Source organism: Sinohyriopsis cumingii, chromosome 1 (assembly GCF_028554795.1).
Source record: "Sinohyriopsis cumingii isolate HCF-2022 chromosome 1, ASM2855479v2, whole genome shotgun sequence".
Lineage (NCBI taxonomy): Eukaryota > Metazoa > Mollusca > Bivalvia > Unionida > Unionidae > Sinohyriopsis > Sinohyriopsis cumingii.
The window spans coordinates 25,314,284-25,341,316 of record NC_142961.1 but is presented as its reverse complement, the minus strand read 5'-3'; the positions used below and the strand labels follow the sequence as shown (position 1 = coordinate 25,341,316).

The following is a 27,033-nucleotide window of genomic DNA, read 5'->3' as shown; positions in this document are numbered from 1 at the left end:
CACCGCAATCGTCCCAATAGTGCTTTGGCTATTTTGCAGATTTCCTTTCTGTGTTTTCTGAATTATCAAGTACGATATACACATTCTCTTTGACACCTAAAGGAATTTTGTTCACGGCCTGAATTTCACTTACAATAATGTCCATTATTTGCTCTGAACTCAGCTGTCGACCGGCTGGTAACGAATATGTTCCTGCGATATGTTGGTCTCTAGAAGATGATGTGTTGTCACAATCAGCGTAAGTATCATCACTTAAATCACCGATGTTGCTACTGGCCGTGGTGGTAGAAACATTGACAACATTTTCTTCATCGTGAAATATTGCATGATTATTTATGCGCGATTCATCGCACGGCATGCTTGCGTCATTTATCGATTTGGCTGGCGTACTGACCTTCTCTGGTTTGCGTGACATCAATGGTACAAAATGATTTGGAAGCCATATCCTGCCACTGCAACCTAGTCTAGACCACACTGCACAAAGCGCTTCAGACAATTTTTCATTATGCCGTGGCTCGTGTGTTCTTGTCAGCAATTTAGCTTGGAAGTCCTTTTCTCCATTCACAAACGGATACACTGCGTTTATTGTACACTGCAACGCATCGGATGCGGATTGAATAGTTCATGCACTAGAGTACACGCCAAGTTTCGCACAGTTCTCAGTTGCTTCGGCAAACGATGGCGATCATAATGAAAGGTCCTTGGCGTAAGGTTGCGTGGTATAATAGTCACAATTCACAGACATTTCAATGCACGTGCGTGCTCTAATTTCTGCTCTTAACGCTTCACTGCCACAAAGTCCAATAGACAATGCATTAAACAAACAGTTCCCATCACCCGTGGTCATATACGGTTGCAAAGTATCAGTTTCGTTGCGTGAATTACATTCCAAGAATCCTAGAGCAGTGAAATATATACGAAGACTTGAAGTGTCCTTAACATGGCTACTTTTTAGAGGCGGTAAAAGACATTTTTCTCGACGGGCAATAACACGGAGATGATCGACACTCGCTGAAGCAGCCTACAATCGTACATAAATAAATATATAAATATCTATATATAACTGTTATGAAAAATAATAATTTTCGTTATACAATCGGTAGTGTAGAGACTTAAATATAAAAATAACAAATAACGGGGTTGCTATATTATTGTATTATTGTCGTTCTTGTTTATTTTTATTGCGATTTTTGGAGCTAAAATCTGTTTTTGCTTTTCAGAATTACTATAACGACACACACATTTTGCGGAAATACTGAAATAATAAATCAATTATAAGTTTTAGTTACGGTCATTTTTAAAAAATGTCATTGAACTTTTTTTTTTTGACATATAGCATACAAAATTAAGACAGAAAAACTATCGGGAAATGATATGGCTCAGATGAAGCAGTCGTGAGATGAACAGCATTACAATGAACAAGACAGTATTGTATATGAATAATGACAATTGTTACTGGGTTCACAAAGTACATGTATTATCATACGGAGAAATAAATACTCTAACAACGATACATACAATTCTACAACCTAAAGTCTCATTAATTTTTTAAAATTTTTTTTATATTTTTTTTGAGAACTTCTTCCGTTGTTCATTTAATCTCATCTGGAAAACATGATTTTTCTTCATATACTTGTATATAAAGCAGATATGCTACAAACTATATAATTATCACTTACCTCGTTCAGCCGGAAGAGAGCGTTCATATAGCTATATTCTTCACCATCATTGTTCTTAATGCAAACTCGGCACGTAAATTTTATAATTCCCGGAAAGAACATTTAATTCACTAACTGTGATGCCTTCACACAATGCATGTACCCAACTTTTGCAATAACCACAATGCACCGAATCATTGGCAAACAGCGCACGGGTACTGATGGAGTTTAAGACGCTTACGAGCACGGGCAGAAGGCATTCTGACAAATATACACTATTACACTAAAACACCTATGTTTAAACAATACAACACAATATTTTAAATGTACCTCTAAACAACTTATTGTATCCTACACTTAGCATTAATCATTTGAAGCTTAATACCGTAACTGAATCATGACAAAATGCTTTTGATGAAGATTTTTATTCTTGGCCATTTTATAATAATCCACAAACTTAAAATGCCAGGTCTTTAATCAGTCTGCTAATTGATGCAAACAATACATACCTTTGATATAGCCCGAAACCGCGGAAGGCACAACATTTCAGTAACAGTACCTACGTTTAAGATTGCCGACGCCGGTATATAATTAAAGGTTGATTAAATAATTACTGTTTGAACAATACTGCATGAACAGATTTGTGTTGTAAAATAGCCAGGAACCGCGTTTGATTTTGCCGACAGCGGCAGAGTAATTTGTTACTGTTTGTAGCATAATCGCTTCTTCTCATCGTATACCGCCAACATTAATAGCAACAGAAAAGATTTGTATTACCACTTAAGACACTGTAATGTTTATGCTGAAACAAATTATGATATTAACATGTTAAATGATGTATTGTATTTGTACCATCAGTCTTGTCATGGTCGATTTTTTTTCGATGAAAGTACATCATGAATTTATGATCATGAATGTCAATAGAATATCTAATATCACTTTCATAATATTATTACGTGTCTCTCAATAAGATAATTATTATAACAAAACATTAAATCTGGTTTTGTCCCATTGAGATTGCCTTTGTCATACGTTATCTGTGTTATATGACTTCGTCATATTCTATCTGCCTGTGTTCTGTTAAATAAACGTATGTACCAATTTTACTTTCAAGCAACATTAAATCACGCTTTATACAAATTTAAATATCAAAGCAAAGTTAATATAGTATAATGTATACAAATATGTACAAATAAAACAAAAAATAAACAGACTTTGTCTGCCTTTGTCGGCCTTTGTCTGACTTTATCTGACTTTGCGGTATTTAGTAGGACCGGACCGGAAATAAGCTTTAAAAAGATGGCGTCCGTAGGCAAGCAGAGCAAGACCAATAACCTAGATAAATCGCTAGCGAAAGGAAAACCAGAGGTATAAATGATTATCGTCTCTAAATCTTAATACAATAGTTCTGTAAAACTAGTGGAGATTCTATATATAAGTGTATAACTCTAAATCGGGTGCAATAATAGGTGAGTGACACCTCAATTTCTTAAGAAAGCAATTTTCGAGGACAAATACGTTGCATCAAAAAACTAAGCAAATTATATATACTTTCAGCACTTTGATGTACAATTCAATCCCCAGCAGTATAGCACAGTTTTTGTTGCTTTCGCAAGATAAAGATAAACAGGTAACTGAGTCAGTGTGATGAATGGGAAGGATACTAGTCTAGTCCTACAATGTAAAATATAGCACATGTTGTATAAGTGCTGTCTTACTATCCAAATAACGGACTTGTATAGCGTGTTCCAATGTCGTTGACATAGGAACGAGTAGTCAAAGTTTCAGGAATATCTCACACATTTGGCAGCATATATCGACGCTCTTCCACTAATGTATTTGTAATTAATACACTTACTGTGCTGTCTTTATCCTGGCGGAATGCAAATATGACACTAGCAAATGGATGCATTTTCATGTGCCATTGACATACATTTGAATTTGTTGCAATGCGATGGTAGTCGTCATATGCCAAAGTATGTTTAAGTAGGTTCATGTGACGGATATGTTTCTTGAACAAAACGAAATGTTGCTTTACAGTTCCAATAGGCATAATATAATTGTATTCATTTCATTAAAGAATAATATTTCAACATAACCCAATTTCTGCATTCTCTGTTTTCATCACTTTCCAGCCAACTGAAATGTAGGCCAGTGAAACTTGAAAAAAGGTCCATTTCTTTTATGAGAATTTGAATTTATTAGAGAAAAGACACCAGGAAAGCATCATTATTGGTTGCCAGTTGTGTGTGATATTTCAGAAAATTTGACTTTTGTTATACTGTTAGTCGACATCAAAATGCACTACACAGCGCTGTTAGTTAGGCAGTAAGACCCATCACCCCCAGAACAAAAATATTGGATGATGTGTTTAACTTTGTAGGACTAGACACTAGCCCAATAATAAAAGATGTCTACTCTGTTACCTTGCTTGCATCATCATCTGGTAAGATGTCTACTGCAAAGGAACCAGGAACTACCACTTTATTTAGGTTTCTTCATGCATGCTTAAAAATTAACAATATTCATAATTTGTACATATGTCTGCAATAGGCTTGACATCTGGCGCCAGTAGGGGGAAACATTTGGTTTACTCAGGCCTTAAACTTCATCTTGCCTTATAAGTATCTTATTTTATCATTATAGAATTCAAAAAAATGAATATTGGAAAATCTCTGGAATACATCTCAACATGATATCGGTTATAAATATTTAGTTATAAAACAAAAATAGCAGTCTGGAAGGATTTTTTTTTTGCCATCAAAGAGAGTTCTAAAAGGATAAAAAGTGAGACAATAACCTACTTGAATAAGTGAGATAGCAGTGCTTGATTACTTGAATGTCTGGGATGGTGTCATGTTGATATTATCAGTTTGAAAATTTTTGCTTTTGCTTAGACTGCACTGTTTTCCTAAATGGTTGGAGTGTCTTCCTCGGATTTGGGAAGTAGTAGGTTCAAACCCTAGGTGACTAGTCATACCAAAGACATGTACACATTATCCTGACTCTAGACCAACCAGTCCTAACACTAACTTCTTAATGCTGAGTGCCTAGCAAGGCAGCTGCATGTATAGTTTGTATAATTTTTTGTTATGACTAAGCAGGGGTTCAAACCCATGACCTCCCATATCCAAGGCAGATGCTATAGCCACTAGGTCACCAATGTGGTTTTGTTCTAGATTTTAGGTAGATTTGGTAGCACAAGAGGTGGATTAAAGTAGGTGTCAGCAATGCCATCCTTGTTTGTTAATTCAGCACTGGCCAGGTGGTACCATTTCTCACATAAATCGCAGCAAATCCATTTTACATCTATGTAATCACCAATACTATGTGGTGCAGCCTCTTTTACATATTTCACATACATCTTTATTTGTATTTGTGTTTCATGATTCTCTTCCTTTCTCCTGGTATTTTCCTTTTTTTCTTTCTTAGCTTTTCTCAGTTTCTTTCTTTTATCTCATCGACTTTTCCTGCATAGTCTCTTTCCTTTTTCCTTTTTCAGTTTTGTTAACAAGCCGCATATTAATTAAAGTTATCACTGGTTATCAGTCTTGCCTCAGTGATGCATCTTCATTTTTCTGTTTGGGCCTTTGCTGGCACTGGCAAAGAAAGCTCAAACGAAGCTTCGGGGATAAACTCTTCCTTCACTAGTGGATTCCCGCCTAAGTAAGATCCACAGTTATCACAAGAAATGTCAGATGCCCCTAGTGCAGATAATGAAGTTGTAATCGATGATGTTGAAGGTTTGGGTTCTATAGATGTGGATGACTTCAGATCGGAAAATCGTTTGTGACAGTTTCAGAAAACATTAATGGGAAATGGTTAGAGGTGGTTTTGGAGATGAATTGTGATGGCAAAATTTTGAGTTTTGTCAATCACACCCGGATTCACAGGATAAAGACCAGAAGTCTTTAAACTATCCTTAATTTTTGGATAGCACAGATGATCATTTACATAAAACAAAATGTCTGGAACTTAGCTTTGTTGATGCTGATTGATGAATCCAAGGTTTACTTTCATCTTTAGAGGCCACATGTCTCAAACACATAAAGGTTGCAAAATGTGTGTAGTAAGTGGAGAAAGTCCAAGCTTTCTCTGGCCAGCTTAACTACGTCAAGATTGATATGGCTGTCATGGATATCCATCACCAGTGACACAGGGTGATCTTTAACACAATTTGGATGAACAGGTCTTTAAACCACATTAGAAAAGATTTCTGTCCATGTATCCTGACTCAGATGTTCCAAAGTGCCAGTTACCTAGAACACCATCTTTTTTGGCAAATTTTCAAAATTTACAAATGGAGGAAGGACTCTACTATCTGCAGGAATACAGCCATGGGCCATTATGTGTCCAGATGGTAATAAAGCTTGCTGATATGTGTGATGCCCTTCACACCAATGACTTTTTGTCATTGCTTCTCCCTTCAGATCCAACCCATCACATATAAATATTTTACTTGGCTCCTTTCCTAAACCCAGTTTGTTTGTGGTGTTATTTGAAAGGCAAAATAACTACTCATTACATTTTCACTGGACATGGGTGACCTCCCTCTTTCATGTTCTGACTCTGTGTGTTCTGGACGGGGGCTCATGAACATTTTAAACCATTTATGTCACTGACCTTTCTTTGAGCTGAATAGAGATGTTCCTCGATTTTCAATCGTAATAGAACATGTATACCCCTCTAGCAATAGCCCTTGTCATTGGGAACCCCTGCCATAGTATCAGCTTCATATATTTTACCAACACTTCTGTTGCATCCCGGGCTCCAAGTGGTCTAAAGCGCTCACTGTTCCGGATCACTGCAATCTCACCTCTGTCTGTGTGGGTACGTGGGAAAGCCTGCCAGTAGCTTCTTGTGGGTCAGTGGTTCTTCCCTGGGTTTTCCAAGGTTCTTCCTCAACCAGTTATACTGGCCGTCATGTATAGCCTATCCTGTGCTGAAAAATGGCGTTAAACCCTAGAACAACAACAACAACTTCTGTTGCATCCAGCATTCTTCTTGGCCCAGGGACATGTTTCAAATAGCAACTCTTCAGTGCATCTTCAGTTGTCTGCCTTGAAATATTTTAATCACTGGAGGCCTGACTACAGGTGAGCTGTAAATGCTTCACAGAGGAGACAGCAGACAATAGATCTTTCTGGCAATACTGTATATGCTTTGTCATTTTTCTACAATAAATGATTAATTTATTCAGTGTGGTATATATGATGTTGACTAGATTTGTATATCTCATGATAGATTTAATATCTTTTGTGTGTGTATATATATATATATATATATATATGTGTGTGTGTGTGTGTAAGAGTTTAATGTTTTTTCTGAGTTTAACTTTGTATACTCTTAGGAAAAAAAACATCAAACTCTTATAATTGCAATTCTTTATAATTTTATTTATTCTTTAAATTTTGTTCTTTAAATGAGATATTTTCGGTTTTAGAGCCTAATTTAAGCATATGAATTCTTGTTGAGGGCATCTGTTTTGTAGATATTTATAGAACAGGGGATTCTCCATCTGTAACCTAGACTGCTCTAGTGGCCATGTGCTTAGAGCATCCACCTCAGATACTGTAGGTTGCGGGTTCGAACCCTGGCTGAGTCATACAAGAGACATATAAAAATGGTACTAATAGCTGCCATGCTAGATGCTCAGCATTAAGAGGTTAGTGTTAGGACTGGTTGGCCTGGTATCAGGATAATGTGGCTGGGTAGGACATGATTCTACCTGTCGGCTGCATGATGCCCCAGTGTTAGACATCACTTATAAACTGCAGCACTTTAGCGATATGGCAAAAAAGTTATTAAAACTTTGCTAAAAATCCAAAATCACACACACACACCATCTATAACCTAATAGCTACATGAATATAAAAGATAATTCTACCAATAGTAGGTGATCTAAGGTTTTGTGCATTCTACAGCATGGTCTTAATCTTTTATCTAAAATGTGATCTGAGTAGAAGTTCAATATTGAAAGCAAAGGATGTTCTGTTTTGTTTGACCTCTGAACCAATTTTCATTTCTGTAAATCTATTTTCATGTTCATTAACAGTTTAGGCTACCTACAGTTTCTACTTGCAAATGAAATTAAGACTCTCAGTAATAGTTATAGTGATGGGGGCCAAATAGTCAAACAGTGTAAAACATTGACCCTGACAGTTACTGTGGGGGAGAAGCAGGATTCCCCCCCCCCCCATATCATAACTATTGAGGTTGGCGTATTACATTGTAGGACTGTGAGTCCAATTTTTATAATGTTAGTCTTTGAACCCTGCCCCCTCTTCCCAATCCCTATATCAATTTACCAATAGTTTTAAATTCATTTGTAACAACCCAAAGTGAAAGTGCTGTACAACATAGCCCAGTGTCCTTTAGGACACATGGTACTAATTGTATGGAAAAATTAGAACCAGCATGGAAATGGGTGAACATAAAATCGAGTATATATGGGTTTGACTGGCCAGGATTGGTTAACAGTTTTAAGTTATCTTTTAGGAAAAAGAATCTTTTGAGAGCTTATCCTAATTGTAACTGAAGAAAATAGAGACCTTGTTTTATTGATGGAATTTCAGTCCTTTAACAGTCTTGAATTTGGAATACTCATTACTGAAATTAGCACCTGACCCATTGGTGCGGAATTGAAAGCACGTTTCAAACACATGTAGATCCAGAAAATGACATGGGTAATATCCTTTTCTCTACATAGAAGCTGACATCCAGGTTTCATCAATACTGATAAATATAGGCTTGATCTTTTGCCCTCAGAAATTTTAAGCTACTGAAGTTTTAATATCATGGTGTTTGCATAGGTTTACTATGGGAACTAAATTAGTACCATGAGTCCTATATGGCTGATTTTGTGTTTACCAGCTTTTTTTCTTAAATCTAGTCAAAGAAAGAATTATTTATCTTTGGAAAAACTAAAAATATTTGTTATTTGATTCTGCCAAATCGGTTTATTCAGTTTTCCATAAATATAGTCACATGCAAAGTAACTAATGTAAACACTGAATTGGAAGGCATACACACTTCATGCTATTTAAAGGAAATGAATGGTGGGTTTATATTTTAATTTTAAAAGTTTTTTTATGATATGATGTTTTATTTTTCAGGTTAATGTAGCAACATTTGCCCTGCTGTTTTCAGAGATTGTGCAGTATTGTCAAAACAGAGTTTACACTGTTCCAGAGTTGCAGAATAAGTAAGTATACAAAGTCATCACATCAAAACATCTCTCAAAAGAAGCACTGCATGGCAACACAATTGATCACATCTTTGAACTTTTACAAAGATCATTTATATACTCTACCACAAATGTGATAGTGGCACTGTTTGTCTGTCCAGTTAAGAATGGTGTTTAAATCCATTTTTAGGCACCGTGTGCGAATTTATATCCCGGGAACATATTTCAATCTCTTTGAAATAGATTATATTTGTCACATAAATATTTTGATCCTTTCCGTTCTTGCACATTTGTGTCTGTTTTATGTTTCACTTGCAAAGCATTTGTGAGACATTTGGATCACTTTACCAACTGTTATTGTTGTAGGCATTACATTAAACTCTTGCATTTAAATAAGCTTCCGATACTCATATATATATACAGTCATTATATTGATGGGAGCAAAAGTTTAACTGATTTGATTAAGAGAGAAGAAATCAAAAGATTTAATATAAATTATTTTCTGGTACATGGGCACCACATGATATACTGATCATAACTTTTTCTGGAAACAACTTGTTCTTTTGAAGCACTTCAGAAAAAATGTTTAGCCTTCTAAATGCTTAAAAGCATTGAATTTTTCTGCAAAATAAAAGCTGTTTAAAGCTTGCTTAAAATGTGATATAGGAGGATGGGTATTATGATACTTGCACTTATAAATGTATTACTTTGTAATAGGATACAGTTGTATATACCAAACAATTTAGATGAATTAAAATTTTGTTCACATTTAGTAGTCATCAGTGACATTAAGTCTGCCCAAAACCTCTGTAACTATATTACATTCCCTAAACAGATGACATGGATTCAGGAAGCTGCTTATAAAATAGCACGAATTACTATATATTGTACCAGTTTTAAATAAAAATGTATTTGTAGCAATAATTCTGTGTGGAATTTTTATCAGAAACCACCGTTTACATAAGTTTAACATTTGTACCTTTTATATTTTTTATTGTTATCCTTTATGCTTACATTGTTAGCTATACTGGTCATAGACCTGATGAGCTTATGGGATGTCCATTTGTCCATCAGCATCACTACTTATCCTAATTACATCTAGGATTTCCATTTATCTTTACACACGTTCATCTCAAGGTCTTATTGATCCAAAACAAGGAATTGAAACTAGGATTTGTTTTTCATCAACCCACAAGATCACCAAAATTAATTTTGTTCTGATCCTACCTAAATTTCACTGGTCCTGCTAAAACCAAACAGAAGCCAATTAGTTTCTTATTCAACATTTTTTATTATTTATTAACATAACTCAAAACAATAGCAACTTTATTTCTTCAACAAGACTCACGAATATCAGTAAAGTATCCCAGAAACTTTCATATTTCATTGAATGCTGAGTGCAGAAAGTGCACAACATTACATCCTCCCCTGGGTCATACTTCAACAATGTGTTCATTTTCCCGGCATTTCTGGTATTTTCTTAGTTTATGTTGTTTGTCATATTTGTGTTTGCAATCTGTTGTTGTCTCATTTCTGCCATTTTGGTGGGGGCAGCACACCTTGCCAATATTTCTTTATGATTACAATTGACACTGTACAATGCACTGAACATTTATCAACTATAGTATTAAAATGCATTGTTCTATATAATTATGGATTATCGCTCGAGTCCAAAATTTTATGGCCGTTTCCCTGTTGGTCAATACCAGCCTGATATGTTAGAACTTTTGTTAAAATCTGTAATAAAATCATTGAAGGCAGTACACCTACCTTGTTCCACCTGCTTGAAGACTATTTTGACAATAACCACATAATTTGCTGGATGAGTGGTTTAACACCTTACCATTTACACCTTGAGCATTACCTGTATCTTGTCAAGTGCAGGAACTTGGTATGTACTCGGTTAACACAGTAAGCAGATAAATTAACCATTAAAGGTAATGCCAATGCATGACCACTTTTTAATTTTTATGACAGCCACTGCCAGTAATTATCACTGCTTCAGTTGATTAGTGGTTACTGGGTTTTAGTGAGCTATCAGAAAAATCATTAATGGCAGGATAGTAGATTAGCATTAATTTTGCTAAATAAAAAATAATGATTGTTATCACTTCTCGTGAATAGAATGTTGCCTGGATGGCCATACCAGCATGGTGTTTACAATTTTATGATGTTTGGTTGGTCCAAAATGAAAATCATGCAGATCTGAAATCCAATATAATCCTCTGGTGGTCATCTTATCTCTTCTCCTCCAAAATTCAGTTATATATACCCATTGATATATGCCTCTATCCAATTTAGTCATTGTTTTAAATTCCCCAAAATTTTATATGTGAATGTTTTGTGATTTAGATCATTCGCTTTTTGTTTTTAACCAGGTTGGCTGAGCTGGGTCAGCATGTTGGTTCCCATCTTCTTGATGTCCTCTTTGTCAGGGAGAAAGGCTACAAGAGGGAAATTAAGCTTCTCAACATGCTTTTGTTCATAAAGGGGAACTTTTGGAGGGTATGCTTATTTTTAAGGGAGTTTATAATTTTTGTTTTTAATATGTGAATGAACTTAATTTAAGCTCAACTTTGCCAATGCCAGTGAAGTTAGTATTCATCTTGAAATTTTTAGCAAAACTTATGATAATGTCACATCTTTTTTTCATTCAAAGAAAGCAAAAAACAAAGGAAGCAGTTTTGAAGTCTACCATAGATGACCATAGCTTTATCTTCTTGCTATACATATCCACAAGGCAGCCATGTTGCCTCATTCGTTAGTATTCTTGACTGGTTACTATAGGGCTTGAAGGTAGAAACCAACAGACCCTGATATGGTGAATTTTATCTGGGTACAAGGTAGAAACCAACAGACTCTGATAGGGTGAATTTTATCTGGGTACAAGGTAGAAACCAACAGACCCTGATATGGTGAATTTTATCTGGGTACAAAATAGAAACCAACAGACCCTGATATGGTGAATTTTATCTGGGTACAAGGTAGAAACCAACAGACCCTGATATGGTGAATTTTATCTGGGTACAAAGTAGAAACCAACTGACCCTGATATGGTGAATTGTATCTGGGTACAAAATAGAAACCAACCAACCCTGATATGGTGAATTTTATCTGGGTACAAGGTAGAAACCAACTGACCCTGATATGGTGAATTTTATCTGGGTACAAGGTAGAAACCAACAGACCCTGATATGGTGAATTTTATCTGGGTACAAGGTAGAAACCAACAGACCTTGATATGGTGAATTTTATCTGGGTACAGTATAGAAACCAACAGACCCTGAGGTGGTGAATTTATTTGGGTACAGTATAGAAACCAACACACCCTGAGGTGGTGAATTTTATCTTGGTACAAGGTAGAAACCGACTGACCCTGATATGGTGAATTTGATCAAAGCAGCAGTTGACTTGCATTTAGATTTTGCTTCATATGCATTCAAAATTGTATTAGTTTGCTTTCAGTTTGCATTCCATTTACTTTCTGTTTATTCTTGCATTTCACCTATCATCCCATTGCATTTCTTTCATTGTATTGGCCCTGCCAACCCTTAAAAGTTGACAATAAGCCTTACAGAAATGACCCTTAAATTACTGACTTATATATATATATATATATATATATATATATATATATATATATATATATATATATATATATATATATATATGCAATCATTGCAGTCAGATTTGGATAGTGCCTTGACATGTTTGATCCAGATCCAGGTTTCATATGAGATTCAGTGGAATTGGTCAGGGAACCAGATGAATTTTACAAAAACTGCCCATATTTTGCATGCATGCTCAAGCTATTGCTTATAGCATTTTATTTAAATGGGGTCCAAGAAACGAAAACACATTCTGGCAAAAGGGACAGTAACCCTCTTATAGTTTCAACAGTCAGAACACAAGTATGGAAAGAAATATTTAGATTCTTGGGATAAAAGCAGGAAAGGCGTTAATTACGTATATTGGTTATCATGCGTTGATCAGAGTATGAATCAGAGTTTGAGAGATGACTGATTACCACTGCTATGAGAAATTATATAAAAAAACTCAAGATTATATAATGTTGAGAGATAGAAAGAAGAAATTGATCTCCTTATGATTTGGAACCGAGTTTCAAACACTACTTGAGGTAAGTTTGTATTTTGGCACCTTTTTAATTGAACATAATCATAATGCAGGGGTCAAGCTAGTCTTGAATTTTAGGGAAAAGTGACTTCTTTTTGACAGGGAAGTGAAAGCTAACAGGGAGTAGAAGAAGCAAAAATATATATATATATATATATATATATATATATATATATATATATATATATATATATATATATATATATATATATATATAAATGTATACCCAAGTACAAAAAATAAGCTGAAGCTCAAGTTCTCTCTCTCTCAATATATATATAGAGAGAGAGAGAGAGAGAGATTCATTTTTGTACTTGGGTATATAATTCTTTTTTAAGATATTACAAATGTAGAATGATCTATAAAGAGATGTTGTTGTTGTAGGGTTTAACGCCATTTTTGAGCACATGATAGGCTATACATGGCGGGCAGTATTAATGGTGGAGGAAGAACCTGGGGAAAACCCTGGAAAGAACCACTGACCAATGAGAAGCTACTGGCAAGCTTTCTCACATACCTACATTGGCTGAACCCACGCAGACAGAGATAAAGATATGTAATGTTTCTAATAATAAAACCTGTGGGCAATGTTGGGAAAATTTCTGGTGGGGTCAGGTGGGTTCTTAGAAGAGTTAAAGTTAATTTCTTTTGGTTGGGTTAGGTATCATGAATTGTTATTTTGAAATATTAGATTGAGTAGTAAGATCTGTCACTTGGGGTATATTGCCACATGTAGTTGTAATTGACTCTTAAAGGTGTATAAAAGGAGAAAATTGAGCAATCAGATTCATTCCTATTTTGGATTCGTTCATGTTTTGGATTATTATTTCGTACATTGAAATCAGTCTGCATATGTGTTAAATGGTTTTAGATAATTTGAGAGAAGACATTTGTCAGGATTATTCATCGGAACTACATAGTGCTCATTGGACTATACTATTATTCTGGGACTATAGTAAATTATTCAAAGGAATTCAGGACAATACCATTGTGATACATACATTTGAGGATCTGAAATTTATTTGGAATATGAAATTCTTTTGGACTTGAATAGAACTTTTTTTGGATCATTTTGGATTCTCTTCATAATAGTGTAAGTTCCTCCTACAATTTTCATTTTATATTTTTGGTAATTATTTGTTTACAAAACTCTTTGGTTTTGCTTCTTTCTACTACATAGTTTTTGACTATAGAGTTGTAACAAGAGATGTTCTCTTATTTGAATTTTATGTACTTGATTTTTTTTCTCCAAGTATGCACATCTACATTTTAACACTGGATTTAAGCAGTACGTTTTTTCAGGTAGTAAGTGTTTGGAGTTGTATGCAGAGTTGTCGATAGATGCATATCCTTGGGTTTTCATGAATGGAATTTAAATTTTACTCATTTCTGACGCTTGGAAATTCTAACCTGTACATTTTTATGATGCATATTGATGTCTGCCGGAGCATCCAAAGTTGGCCTTGGCGGTAACTTGAACAACACATGTACTCTTCATCAAAGAAACACTCTTCAAATAAAAACAATGCAACATTCATCAAAGGAAGTAACACCGTAACTGTTTTAAGCACATTTTTTGTTTTCTAATTTCATGGTGTTTGTTTTTTGCAATCATATCATTATATATGTTTTTAGATGTTATCTAATGTTGTAAAGTGCTTAGAGCTTCTAAAGATTAAGCGCTATACAAAGTCTTCAGTATTATTAATATTATTATAATCACAAATAAAATTGCATATGGTCGTTAGATTCGAATGTAGTCAGTTTTCTTGGCTTCTTTTGATGAATCGATCAGTTTCATTGGAGCCCATCACCTTTGGGCAATCAAAATGTTCATTAGACTAATTCACAATCTTTTTTTAGCAAGACTTTTCAGCCAGTTGAATTTTGGTTACATTGAACAAGCACTCACTCTATGTAGAAAGTTTGCAAAAGTAACATGCTCGAGGATTCAAAATTTGTTCAGTCAATTTACATCTTCCAATCTGTTTCACCTCATGTTTAAAAATGCCAGGTCTTTGCTTTTTCAACGATATTTGGCTTGAAAAAATATACAAGGAATGGCTGAAAAAGGATATAACATGTAAACAAAAGGTGTTTAGTACATTGTGTAAAAAGACAATCAACTTGGCTTTGATGGGAGGAGATTTTGCAAGTCATGCCAAAGGTAAGATGCAAATTAGAATACAATAACTACACACTTTTCATTTAGTGGAACACAGATGCAGAAGTATAAGTTATTGGTAGTTTTGGGCAAAATAACGATAACTCATAACTCTTGCGGTATAAAATGAGATATTGTTTAATTTGATGATTCAGGAGACATGGTAAATTGAAAAGAGGGCCCGTTTAAATTTACTTATACCATCGGTTTATTGAACGTGTTTGAGGGGGAAAAATCATTTTCAAAACAAATTCTACATAATAGTGTTCCTTGTTTTAATATAGAAGTGAAGGCTGAACATCCATTTTAACAAATTCAATCAACTAAGTGATATAATTGCGTTGATAATGCTTTATCACTATTGACTCCTGATAAAATTCTTGGCTGAGACTTGATAGTCTAGCGATGATAACTACTTTTGTTTATAGAATGTAAGCACCAAATAAATAAAAAATCTGCAAAACAAGTCTCACCAGTAAGTGGATACTTTTCAAGCCAGCAGCAGATGGCATGACGAGTACAAAGCAGCCTACCAAATCAGCTCTAGCAACTTCTACTTTAATGACTAGTTTAAATACTTTTTGCACTAAATCTGAAGTACTACAGGCCAAAATTCTCTGGACAATGAAATGTATTCACAGCAACTACAGCTTGAACTCATGCAAGGGCATCAACAATATTTTCAAAGTATTTTCCTGACAGTATGATTGCTGAACAGTTTTCATGCAGTGAAAGCAAGGCAGCCTATCTTGAACCGCTCCGGTGGCCTAGTGGTTAGAGCATCTGCCTTGGATGTGGGAGGTGGTGGGTTCGATCCCCGGCTTAGTCATACCAAAGACTTACAAAAATGGTACTAACAGCTCCCTCGCTTGGCACTCAGCATTAAAAGGTTAGTGTTAGGACTGATTGGCCTGGTGTCAGGATAATGTGACTAGGTGGGACATCATGCTGCATGTCTGTGGTATGATGTTCCAGTGCTAGACATCACTATAAACTGCCACACTGCAGACATCGTAGGACTAATTTTTTTAAAAGCTACGTTAAAAATCAAAGTCACACACACACAGTGTAATTGTTTTCAAATCTCTCTATGTCATCAAGAGGACCTTCAAATTAGTGCATTAACTATTGTAGATATGGAGATCTTCAAAACACAATGGCTCATAATTCAGTGCAAATGCATTAAAATTATATGCTAATTTTGACATTTCTTTTTTCCAAATATTTAGGATGGGAGTAAGATTAGTAATATAAGAATGAATATAAGAATGGATCTGGTAACTTGCCTGGTAAATTTTGCCCAATGAGAGAAACAAACTCCACAAAATGAATAAAAAATCAAATGTATGAATTTAAATGACTCCAATGTTAAAGTGCGTGTTCAGAGTGCATGTAGAAAACAAAGGATAAATAATAAAATGAACCAAAAATATCACTAGTTGATCAGATTTTATCATATGTTTATTTATCATTTATTAGCAAAATTAAAAAAACAAATTTACAACCAATGAACCAAAAATATCACTAGTTGATGAAATCTTATGTTTATTTATCATTTATTAGCAAAACTGAAAAAACAAATTTACAACCAGATATTTTTGGGGAAATCCATTTTTCCAGTCTGCTTGTACAAGTGGCAACCATGCCTCTGAACACATTTTCCACCCCCGGATTAGCCTTGGTGGATTGCCATGGTGTATTCCTGGGCAAGGAATTACTCTAATTGATTTAACATAAATTTATATACAGTTTTAATTTTGCCATCAATTTCAAATTTGTATCTTCTTGTTTATTCAAATTTGTCTTTAAAACCACACACTGGACTCTTTTTTTTTTTTTTTTTTTGTAGGTTTGGCTTTTGAACTTGAAACTGTTCTTCAACATAACATTGATAGAAAATACTTTATTTGGGCTAAGACTGCAAAGATTACCAAACTTTCTAAACATGTACATGGTTTGCAGTTATTGAAACAATGTTATTTAATAGAATTGATTGAAATCTCAACCTTCCCCCTAGGCTTGCTGAAAATTGACTGCTATTATATTGTGCATACTTTACCTAACTTCTGATAGCTTTATTTGGTTTGTGGAATTTACTGCTTTTTATCAGGGGATTCAGCATGTAAAATGTGGCTGTAATATATCTGACATTTTATGTAAAACGTCCTTAGGATTGTCATGATATTGTGTACATGATGAAAGAAAAAGATAATACAACCAGAAATATTGTGTGGACATGAAAGAAATAGATAATGAGCCAGGAATATTGTGTGGTCTTGCACATGGTATGCTTTAATAGAATCGATAATAATTTAAAAAATGTATGCTGGCTTATACAATTGAAATGTTCTTTAAAAGAAAATGTTGCTATTTGAAAGTTCTGTTAAGAAATATTTTTAAAAGATAAATAATGTGACTTAAATAACATTTATTGATCATTATCAGTAAATACCCGTGTTATGTAATGTGAACTACAACTGATTCTTGTCAAGATTGGCTTTTTCCTGGAGATGCCACAGTCGGTGTGAAAATCATAATTTAAGAAAACAATGACATAAAGAGAACACTCATCTGTGGGAATATATAATTTATTATTTAACTTGAATGGTTAGTTCCTGACTTACTGACTGCCATATACATATTCATTTACACATTGTCAGTTTTGTAAATGTTTCCAGGAAGTAGACTAAACTAAACCATTTACATATGTCAACATTACAGACTTAAATTGGTCTTCAGTTGAAGAATATGAAACATCCTGACCTGTAACAACATTCTAAATCACTGGGCCACATGTTTAAACTATACATGCGGGGTCTAAAAATTGTGCCCTGTTGAGTTATTTCCTGAGGCTTGTAACAACACCCAGAATTTGTAAAATGATAATGCAAAGTTTTCTTGACAGCCAGTCAGTTTTGATCAAAATTCAGTTGTTACATCATTTCCTTCTTGTTTCCAACATTTCAACTGCCTTCTTTTGATATGGACACCTTTCGCTATATGAAAAGGTTTCATTGATATGGCCCTTGGAGCAATGTACTAGTGTGGCCCTCATGGTGATTTGAGTTCAAGACCCCAGATGTACACAGATTAAATGTTCTACTGCACACATTGTGTACTTGTTTTTAATCAATCAATTAACCAAAATGCCTCAACAGTTGTATGTATTGAAGCTTCTACCATACTGGCTTGAAATAACTAACTGTTTGCCTTTATATCATAAGCTGTTTACTTTCTTGTTTCATTTTAGACCTTGTTTGGCAAAGATGCAGATAAACTGGAACAAGCCAATGATGATGATAAAACTTGTATCCTTTTAGTAGACTGAAAAGAATTATGATTAAATTTCAGTTCTTTAAATGTTTCTCATGTGCATTTCATATACAATAGCATCTTAGTGGTATAGTTGCCTATACTCACCTGTTGTACCCTGTTGCAGCAGAAAGATCATTTAATTTTTTTTCTCAGTAATTTGTTGACCATTGAAGGATATTGCTTGCATGGAGTATAAAGCATCATTAAAGCCTAAACAAGTATGGTTTCCTTTGCAAAACACATGAACATGTGTAACATCTTCAAGATAAAAATATTTAACAAATTACATGTCAGAATTGGCAATAGGTGCCACTTTTCATCAAACTCATTAAGTATGTTCTTTTTTTTTGGCTGCACATTTTTCAGCATTTTATTTGATAAAACAAAATTTTTATAAATGGTAAAAGTTGAGAAATTTGATACACAATGTATTCATTTGTTTGGCAAGCAAAATTAAAAAGTTAATAAGCTTTCAAAATATTTTTTTGCAATTGAAAAAAAAAATCTTTTTACGTAATTGTAACATTTGGGCTCAAAATTTGAATCCATTCCAGAATTGATTTCCAAAACTGTTAAGTAATTGGAAAAGCAGGGAAGTGCTCAAATTGTTCTAATCCCTCCTTACAAAAGGTGTATTTATCATTATCACGTAAAATGAATTTTTTTTAAAACTGTATTGTGGCAATATTTCCATGAAGAAATCGAAAATTAAAGCTAAATAATTTTTTGTGTATTTTATTTACACAATTTAGCCAAACAAAGAATTGATTTATTTGTCTGCACCAATTGGACCCAATTTTATGTTTACCATTTGGCTTTTGAATTTAATAAATTTTGTCTTACCCAAAGGAGTGAAGTTTTTTTCAAAAACTTCATGAAAACCTATTCCACTTTAACAAATACTTTATGTTTACGCATCTTATAACTCCCTTCTCTCTCAAGGACACACATCCTATTTAATCAATCAAACATTTTCAAATTAAAGGAAGAAGTGCACACCCTTCTTTGGAAGGGTGCAGTGGAGAGGGTTCAAAACATCCAGTCACCAGCTTTCTACTCCCAGATAATTCTGGTCCCCAAAAAGAGCAAAAAACTGAGGTTTATTACCAATCGTTCCCCCCTAAACAAATTTCTGCAAGTGGAAACTCTCAAGACAAAAAGTGCAGCTTCAGTTCTCAACACTACCAAACCAGCCAGTGGGGCCGTTTCCATTGATCTTCAGGACGTGTACTTCCATATCCAGATTTTTCCTCACCATAATATTTCCAGTTCTTGATCGGACAGAAAGCATTTCAAATCATGCAGTCCTGTCTAGCCATAGTGCTCAGAATATTTACCCTTGTTATGAGTGTAATAGCTGTACATATGAGATACCTGGGGAATCCGTTAATCCATTATAATCTAGTGCTACACAACACAAACAGTCCCTATGCAGATACATAACCCATTGTTGGTCAGTAGTAACACAATTGGAACCGATTCCAAACATATGGAAATCAAAACTTGTTCCCTCTCAATATTTTGTGTACATAGGAACGTATTTAATTAACTCCCATGGCCAGGTTCATGTTACCGGAGAGGAGGATACACAAAATCATGGAACATTTAAGGACATTACAAAGATTTCATTGTCACCAAATCTGTATCCCTCCCTTCTGGAAACCTCGAATTCCGCTGCACCTTGCTGCATTAACAGATCTTCTTTTCCTTTCTAAGGAGATCTTATTCAGCCTTTAAAATCAAAGGTTATAGTGCTGCCATTTCAAATACTCTTAAATTTTCCAAAGGTCAAGCCACTGGTTCAAATATTCACTTATAGGATTTTATCAAGTATTTTGCACTACAGAGACTGGTGTCTTGTTTGTTTACACCAAAATGGAACCTTTCATGTGTTTTGTGGACCTTGACGAATACACCATATGAACCTTAAGTGAAGTTTGGTTTTAACCATTTTTCTTCTTTCCGTTGCATCAGCCAGGAGAAGAAGTGAACTACACGCTTAAGTGGGAATTATGACTTTGTTTCCCTGTCATGTCAGCCTGGTTTCCTTACCAAAAATGCAACTTCCATCCCCAGTTGTTTTCCCCCAAGTCAGAGTTGAACATGCTGGGGATAATCATGATAGACTTCTTGCCCAGTTAGAGCAATTAGATTCTATATAGCATCTGCAAAAGGGAGAAGAAAAGGTAGGAAAAGGCTTTTTGTCCCTTTAAGGGGCTCAGCTGTTATTTCAGCATCTGCGATCTCTCAATGGATTTCACTCACCATCAAGAGATCATACGTATCTCTCACAAGAGACTCATCGTTCATGAAGATCAAAGCCCAGGAAATCAGAGTTATTGCTATTTCCTGAGCATATTTCAATCAATCATCTTTAGACTATATTATGAAGGCTGTCTTTTAGCACTCACACACAACTTTCTCTTCCTTTTACCTTCGGTCATTAGAAAACCAGAGCCTGTGTATTTTCTTTCTGGGTCCAATCATCACTGCACAGTCTGCAACCCAGACATCTGCTGCGTATAACTAAAGCTGACTGCTTTTACTAGAAGGTGAGTAATTTTTCCACATTTTACTCTTCTCAAAGTACACAAGCCACCCTCCTTATTGACAAATTTAATAGTAACAGGTAAGATATTAGAGACATTAAAGCCCCAATGCTGCCATTATGTGCAACATATCGTATATGCCAAATCATCCGAATAATACTGAATCTTCAAATATATTGGTCCTAAACATCATTGGGTTCCATTAAAACTAGGTAATATTGACAATTCAGCGCATTTTTGAACCCTGTAATTTTCTGTCAAACTGAGAAACCCGGGATGTGTTATGTGTACAGGTTAATCCAATATTGATCAGCGACGTTCATGGGTGAACCAATTTCATTGGAAAGCAGAAACACAAGATTTGATGATGTCTCCACTGTAAACTAAGAAGTTAACAGCATGTCACATTGTCTTCATCCCAAATTTGCCCTTCAATATATATTCCAGTGACCCAGCTGATCACCAAGATTCAGCCAAATCTTATCTAATGCACACTTTTTCTTACCTATCACTTGAATGCCCTCTTCCCATCCTGTGTAGATGGCCTTCATTAGCTACCGTACATGTCCAGAAAAGAATGAGGCTGCTTTATAGAGCAGAGGCTGATGACGTACCAGACTGGGTTGATGCACTTGTTCTTAGTAATCTTAGAACAGGGTGTTGGTACATCTATCACAGAGGTGGTTTTTCTATGTGGTAAGGGACCATCCATTTAGTATGTATGCAAAAATCTGGGAAAGCTTGACCCCTCCCCCCTGTACACATGCATACTTTTTTACACACACACACCCCCCTGCATACGTATGTGTGACACAAACCCAAATTCTATAGAACGGCCTATATTTAATCCACACAGAAACGATCAAGGAATAATAATATTAACATGTTTAATAAAACAGATAGTCCACCGATGTTGAATGTCTGGCTGCATCAAAGAAATAAGCTGTGTAACTTTAAAAAGTTTGTCTGGTGTCTGCTAAAATTCAAACATCAACTGAACCCAGTCAAACAGGTTACATATTAGACAAATTATTGTTGAGGTTTCGCACACTGTTCCCTATGCGTACATACATCAGTATAAAAAAAACAACATATGCAACCATATGCATTTGGGTTACAAAAAAAACATGTACACATACTAAATGGACGGCCCCAAAGGTCCAGCTTAATAATAGTGTATTGCATAATTAAATTAGTTTTACTCCCAAAAAAATATTTCAATTACACTTGAAAATTGCAAGGTGGAAATGTGTCACATTGAGAAATCCTACCATATTCAAACATAGTCATTGTCATGCTCAAGGGACATTTTTGTTTTAAGCTATCCATTTTGTTACAACCTGAACATTTTGGACATTTTTTTTTCTAAACCTACACTCAAGATCTCAAGGTGAAAATCTGAATAGCCAAGGGCAACATGAGTGATGTTTTATTTGCAATTCTAAAATTACTGCTTTATTTCTTTTTTTCCTAACTTGGTGCATCAGCTGATCTCTGTATATGTCCTTCCACAGCATAAAAAGTGTTCCCATGCACATAATGCACTTGGTACATGCCAGATAGGTGGGGATGGTATCTCATGAGGCCTTTGTAACAAACCAGAACAAAAATTTAAAGGGTAATACTTACTCTTAATGCTGGTACCAACAAGGTTATCAATTTATGGCAGCATCACTTAATTAATCTTTGCACCAGATAGAATCAGATTAGTAAAAATAAAAAAGGGTACACTGAAAATTGAAATAAATCCTGAAGACAGGGGGAAAAAAGGTCAGTTGAAATACTTAAATGGATACATACTAAAACACTTAGGTTAGCACCCCAATACACAAGTAATGTATGAAGCCCAGGGAGAGGAGGGACTGAATGGATGGATGGAAATGAATATTCATAGCACTGAGACTGTTGTCTGGACCCCTAATCACTAATTGGGAGAGGGTATTTTTATCCTTGCGTTTTGGACAGATTTATAGGAACAGAGATAGCAATATAACAGTAGCAGGTAATCACGTATTGCTGCAGTTAAATCTTTTCCTTAACTGTATGACAGATTACATAATTGAAAAGGAGCCTGTTGTCAACAAGTTTATATCAGTGCCAAAAGACAAAGGTAAGTTGGAACTGTTTTGGCTCCAAGTGAGTTATCTTGCTTACCCATGCATTTCGTCTGATTTTTATGTCTAACACCTTAATCGCACCTACATGCAGCTTGATTGCAGAAAGTAGTGAGGTAACAGTGGAGCTCGCTGCTTTTCGGATATTGCTTCAGGTGATGAATGCAAAGTTTAACTATTTTTAACCTTTGTGTCAGTAAGTGACAGCAGTCTATCACTGCCATTGTGGTCAGTCAGTATCAACAATGTATCACTGTCATTGTGGCCAGTCATTGTCAACAATGTATCACTGCCATTTGTGGTCAGTCAGTGTCAACAATGTATCACTGCCATTGTGAAAACATACTCAAGACTAGACTGAATTACTCATGAATTGTAAAGATTTTCATGAAAATGATTAATGCAGCTTGTCTCGTGAATGAATGAATTATGCTTTTTTTCCACAGGGAGCTTGAATTGTGCGGCTTTCACTGCAGGAATTCTGGAGGCTGTTCTAAATGGAACAAACTTTGTAAGTTGAAACTATTTGTTGTACTACTTGAAGTTGTGCATCAAAATAGTGACTGGTCTATATATATATATATATATATATATATATATATATATATATATATATATATATATATACACACACACACACACACAACTCCCTCACTGCAAAATACCTCATCATAAGGCAGTCACTTGCATGGCAAGCCTCATGATGGGTGACATTTCATTATTTATTATTCAGGGGCCCCGAGTGGCCGAGTGGTCTAAAGCGCTCTTCGTTACGGATCACTGCCATCTCACCTCTGTCTGCGGCGGTTCGAGTCTAAGATTCAGCCAATGTGGGCATGTGAGAAAGCTTGCCAGTAGCTTCTCGTGGGTCGGTGGTTCTTTCCGGGGTTTTCCGGGTTCTTCCTCCACCATTAATGCTGGCCGCCATGTATAGCCTATCGTGCTGAAAAATGGCGTTAAACCCCACAACAACAACAACAACAACAATTTATTATTCCTACTTTGTATAAAATATTTTAGTATAAAGCAGTCTTTATTATTAGGCAGTATAATGATGGGTGACACTTCAGTATTTATTAGTCTTATTATGAATAAAATATTTCAGTATAAAGCTGCCTGTATTATAAGGTGGGCATTCTGTACTTTATTTAAAATAGAATCATGTTTTAATTATTAGCCTAAGCTAATAAAAGCAGAATTATGAATTTTTTGCCTGAGCTTAACCTTTGTGCTCAAATTGTTTTTAGAATATGAAACCAGGAAATAAACTTTAACACCTTTCACATAGTGCCATTACTTTGTAAGTTTTGCTAGTGCAAAATATTTATTTTAGTATGTTTTAATATAACCCAAAGACTACTGTACAGTATGTTTGTATGCAATGACAGATCACACTGCATATTTCAGTGATTAGTTCTAAAAAAAACAGCATGTACCCAGATCTGCACATTAAGCAATGGCAGATCTGGGTCTGTACTGTTGGATTGGATTTTGTGAGTATATGTATGAAATTACTAGACTAGCACCAAGCCATTAAGTCATATATTGCATTTTATATTTTCAGCCTGCAAAAGTCACAGTACATTGGCACAAAGGGACAACTTTCATGATCAAATTTGACGAGTCTGTGATCATCAGAGACAAAATGGTGGAAGGGAAATGATAATAATTTAAAAAACAAAGCCTTTTCTTTGAAAATACAAGTATCGTCAACAAGATGGATCAAATATCTTCACTACAATGTTCTTTTATATTGGCTTCAAAATTGCAATTCAAGTTACTAGTTTAATAATTGTATATTGGCATAGTTGAATGACTTCAGTGTGAATTGGTTAAGCCAAGTGTGCATTTTTTCATTTGAAGAGTTGTAGATTGGTAAAAGTGAACAATATTAATTTTTTAGTCGGTAGTTTTAGTGCTTTTATTATTTCAGTATGTAAAAGTGCTTGTGAGAATGAAAGAATAAGGTACATGTATGAAATTATTGTTTGTTGATTCAAATTAAATCATTCTTGTGTAATATTATAAAACTATATGCATGAATGTACTATTACAGCAGTAATATTATTTTATTACTTTTGTTTATATTCACTTTAAATTAAATTATTACAGTACATGTGTCAAAAGCAGACTGTTTTTTTCTCTCTCTCTAAACTTCAGTTAGAAACTAGAAGAAGCAAATGTTTTATGTAAGAAGAGATAAAGAGTTAACTTTTAAGACCAGAGTAGAGCACCCAGTCATAAGGGCTGTTCCATTTAAACATGGTACCCAGAGAAGGCACTTTATTAAAAATATATGCAGGGGTACTCATATTACGAAAGAGTTCATATGATAACAATACAAAATTTTAAACTGAATCTATGGGCGAATATTCTACACTGAAAGTGCCTCCCCTGGGTCCCATGTATTTTTTACTGAAACAGCCAAGGTTTTGTCTTTTAAGTAACAGCTTGCATCAACATGAGCTTCAAGAAAACATTCCGGATTTGGCCAATGTGGGTATGTGAGAAAGCTTGCCAGTAGCTTCTCGTGGGTCGGTGGTTCTTTCCGGGGTTTTCCCGGGTTCTTCCTCCACCATAATACTAGCCGCCATGTATAGCCTATTGTGTGCTGAAAAATGGCGTTAAACCCTACAACAACAACAAGAAAACATTCCTTATACTGAATACAGTGGGTCCTAAATGAGCATGGTGCATATCTGATAGTCATCACGGCAGCCATTTTCAAATTACTTTTTCATAAAGGCAGGTTGCATTGACATGGAGATTGCACAGAAACCAGTATGAAATCATATAGTTGATCCAAAATGAAAACTGTCAAGATCTGTCATTAACACAGCAGCCATTTTTAATATGTAGTGGAGTATCAATAACACGATACCAATATAACCTCCATGGTAGGCATAATAAACCATTTTCCTCCACAGGATGTAAAAAGAAACATTTTTTTTAAGAATAATGTTAAGACTAGCCATTCTAAACAAGTTGTTGTTGCTGTTGCCGTAGGGTTTAACGCCATTTTTCAGCACACGACAGGCTATACATAGCGGCCAGTATTAATGGTGGAGGAAGAACCCGTTAAAAACCTGGAAAGAACCGTCGACCCAGAAGAAGCTACTGGCAAGCTTTCTCACATACCCACATTGGCTGAATCTGAGACTCGAACCCATGCAGACAGATTCTAAACAAGTCATAACACTTCAAATTGACCAATATGGATGCAGTTTTGTTCTGTGAAACATGAGAAGGAGACGTAAAAAGTAGCTCTTCATCAGACCATAAACCAGCTTCCCTTACATGTAAGGATATTTAAGGGATGAATGTTAAAAAGCTCTGAATTTAACATCACTGATGGAGGAAAAAAACTCTTACACAGGACTTTAGTCGCACTGAAATCTGACTGTACAGATCGGCTTGTGAATTTTACCATCAGATTCTTGATTCAATATACAATTATGGACTCTGGGAACATTCAGAGCTTCCTCTTTAGAAACCCTTTATCTTGAGGCAAATGTACACTCAGTAACTCAGAGATGAACCATGCTGGCTCTTTGGTATGCTTCTAAACTACTGTAGTATAAGCCCCTAAGATGACATCAAATGCAGGGTTGAGAGAATTATACAGCCACCTAACCCTGCATTTGATGTCATCTTTAGGCCCAATTACCTAACCATGTATGACTCCAAAACAAACTTCATTCCACCTTTTAGCATACAAATTTGCTCTCATCTAGAAGCAGCATAAATCTCTCTTGCCAGTAACTTGAAATTCTCAATCGCATCACCACTGTGGGTTCCAATGCTTCCCAAAATGTTTGATCTTTGTCAATTCCAACATATCTACATCCTCACATTTTTCAGAATAAATTCAAAGAAATGAATACTTTCAATAGAGGCCATACATTCCTGTATA

General features: G+C 35.1%; 1 protein-coding gene across 1 annotated transcript; it reads left to right on the top strand.

Moving 5' to 3' along the window:
- Window positions 1-2,942: 2,942 nt before the first annotated feature.
- LOC149806569 (trafficking protein particle complex subunit 5-like) lies at window positions 2,943-25,236 on the top strand. Its single transcript, XM_089954778.1, has 7 exons — window positions 2,943-3,026; window positions 8,774-8,862; window positions 11,223-11,349; window positions 18,393-18,450; window positions 23,057-23,116; window positions 23,567-23,631; window positions 24,685-25,236. The coding sequence occupies exons 1-7, from the start codon at window positions 2,958-2,960 to the stop codon at window positions 24,781-24,783; spliced, it is 567 nt and encodes a 188-aa protein (XP_089810904.1). The 5' UTR covers window positions 2,943-2,957; the 3' UTR covers window positions 24,784-25,236.
- The last annotated feature ends 1,797 nt before the right edge of the window (window positions 25,237-27,033 follow it).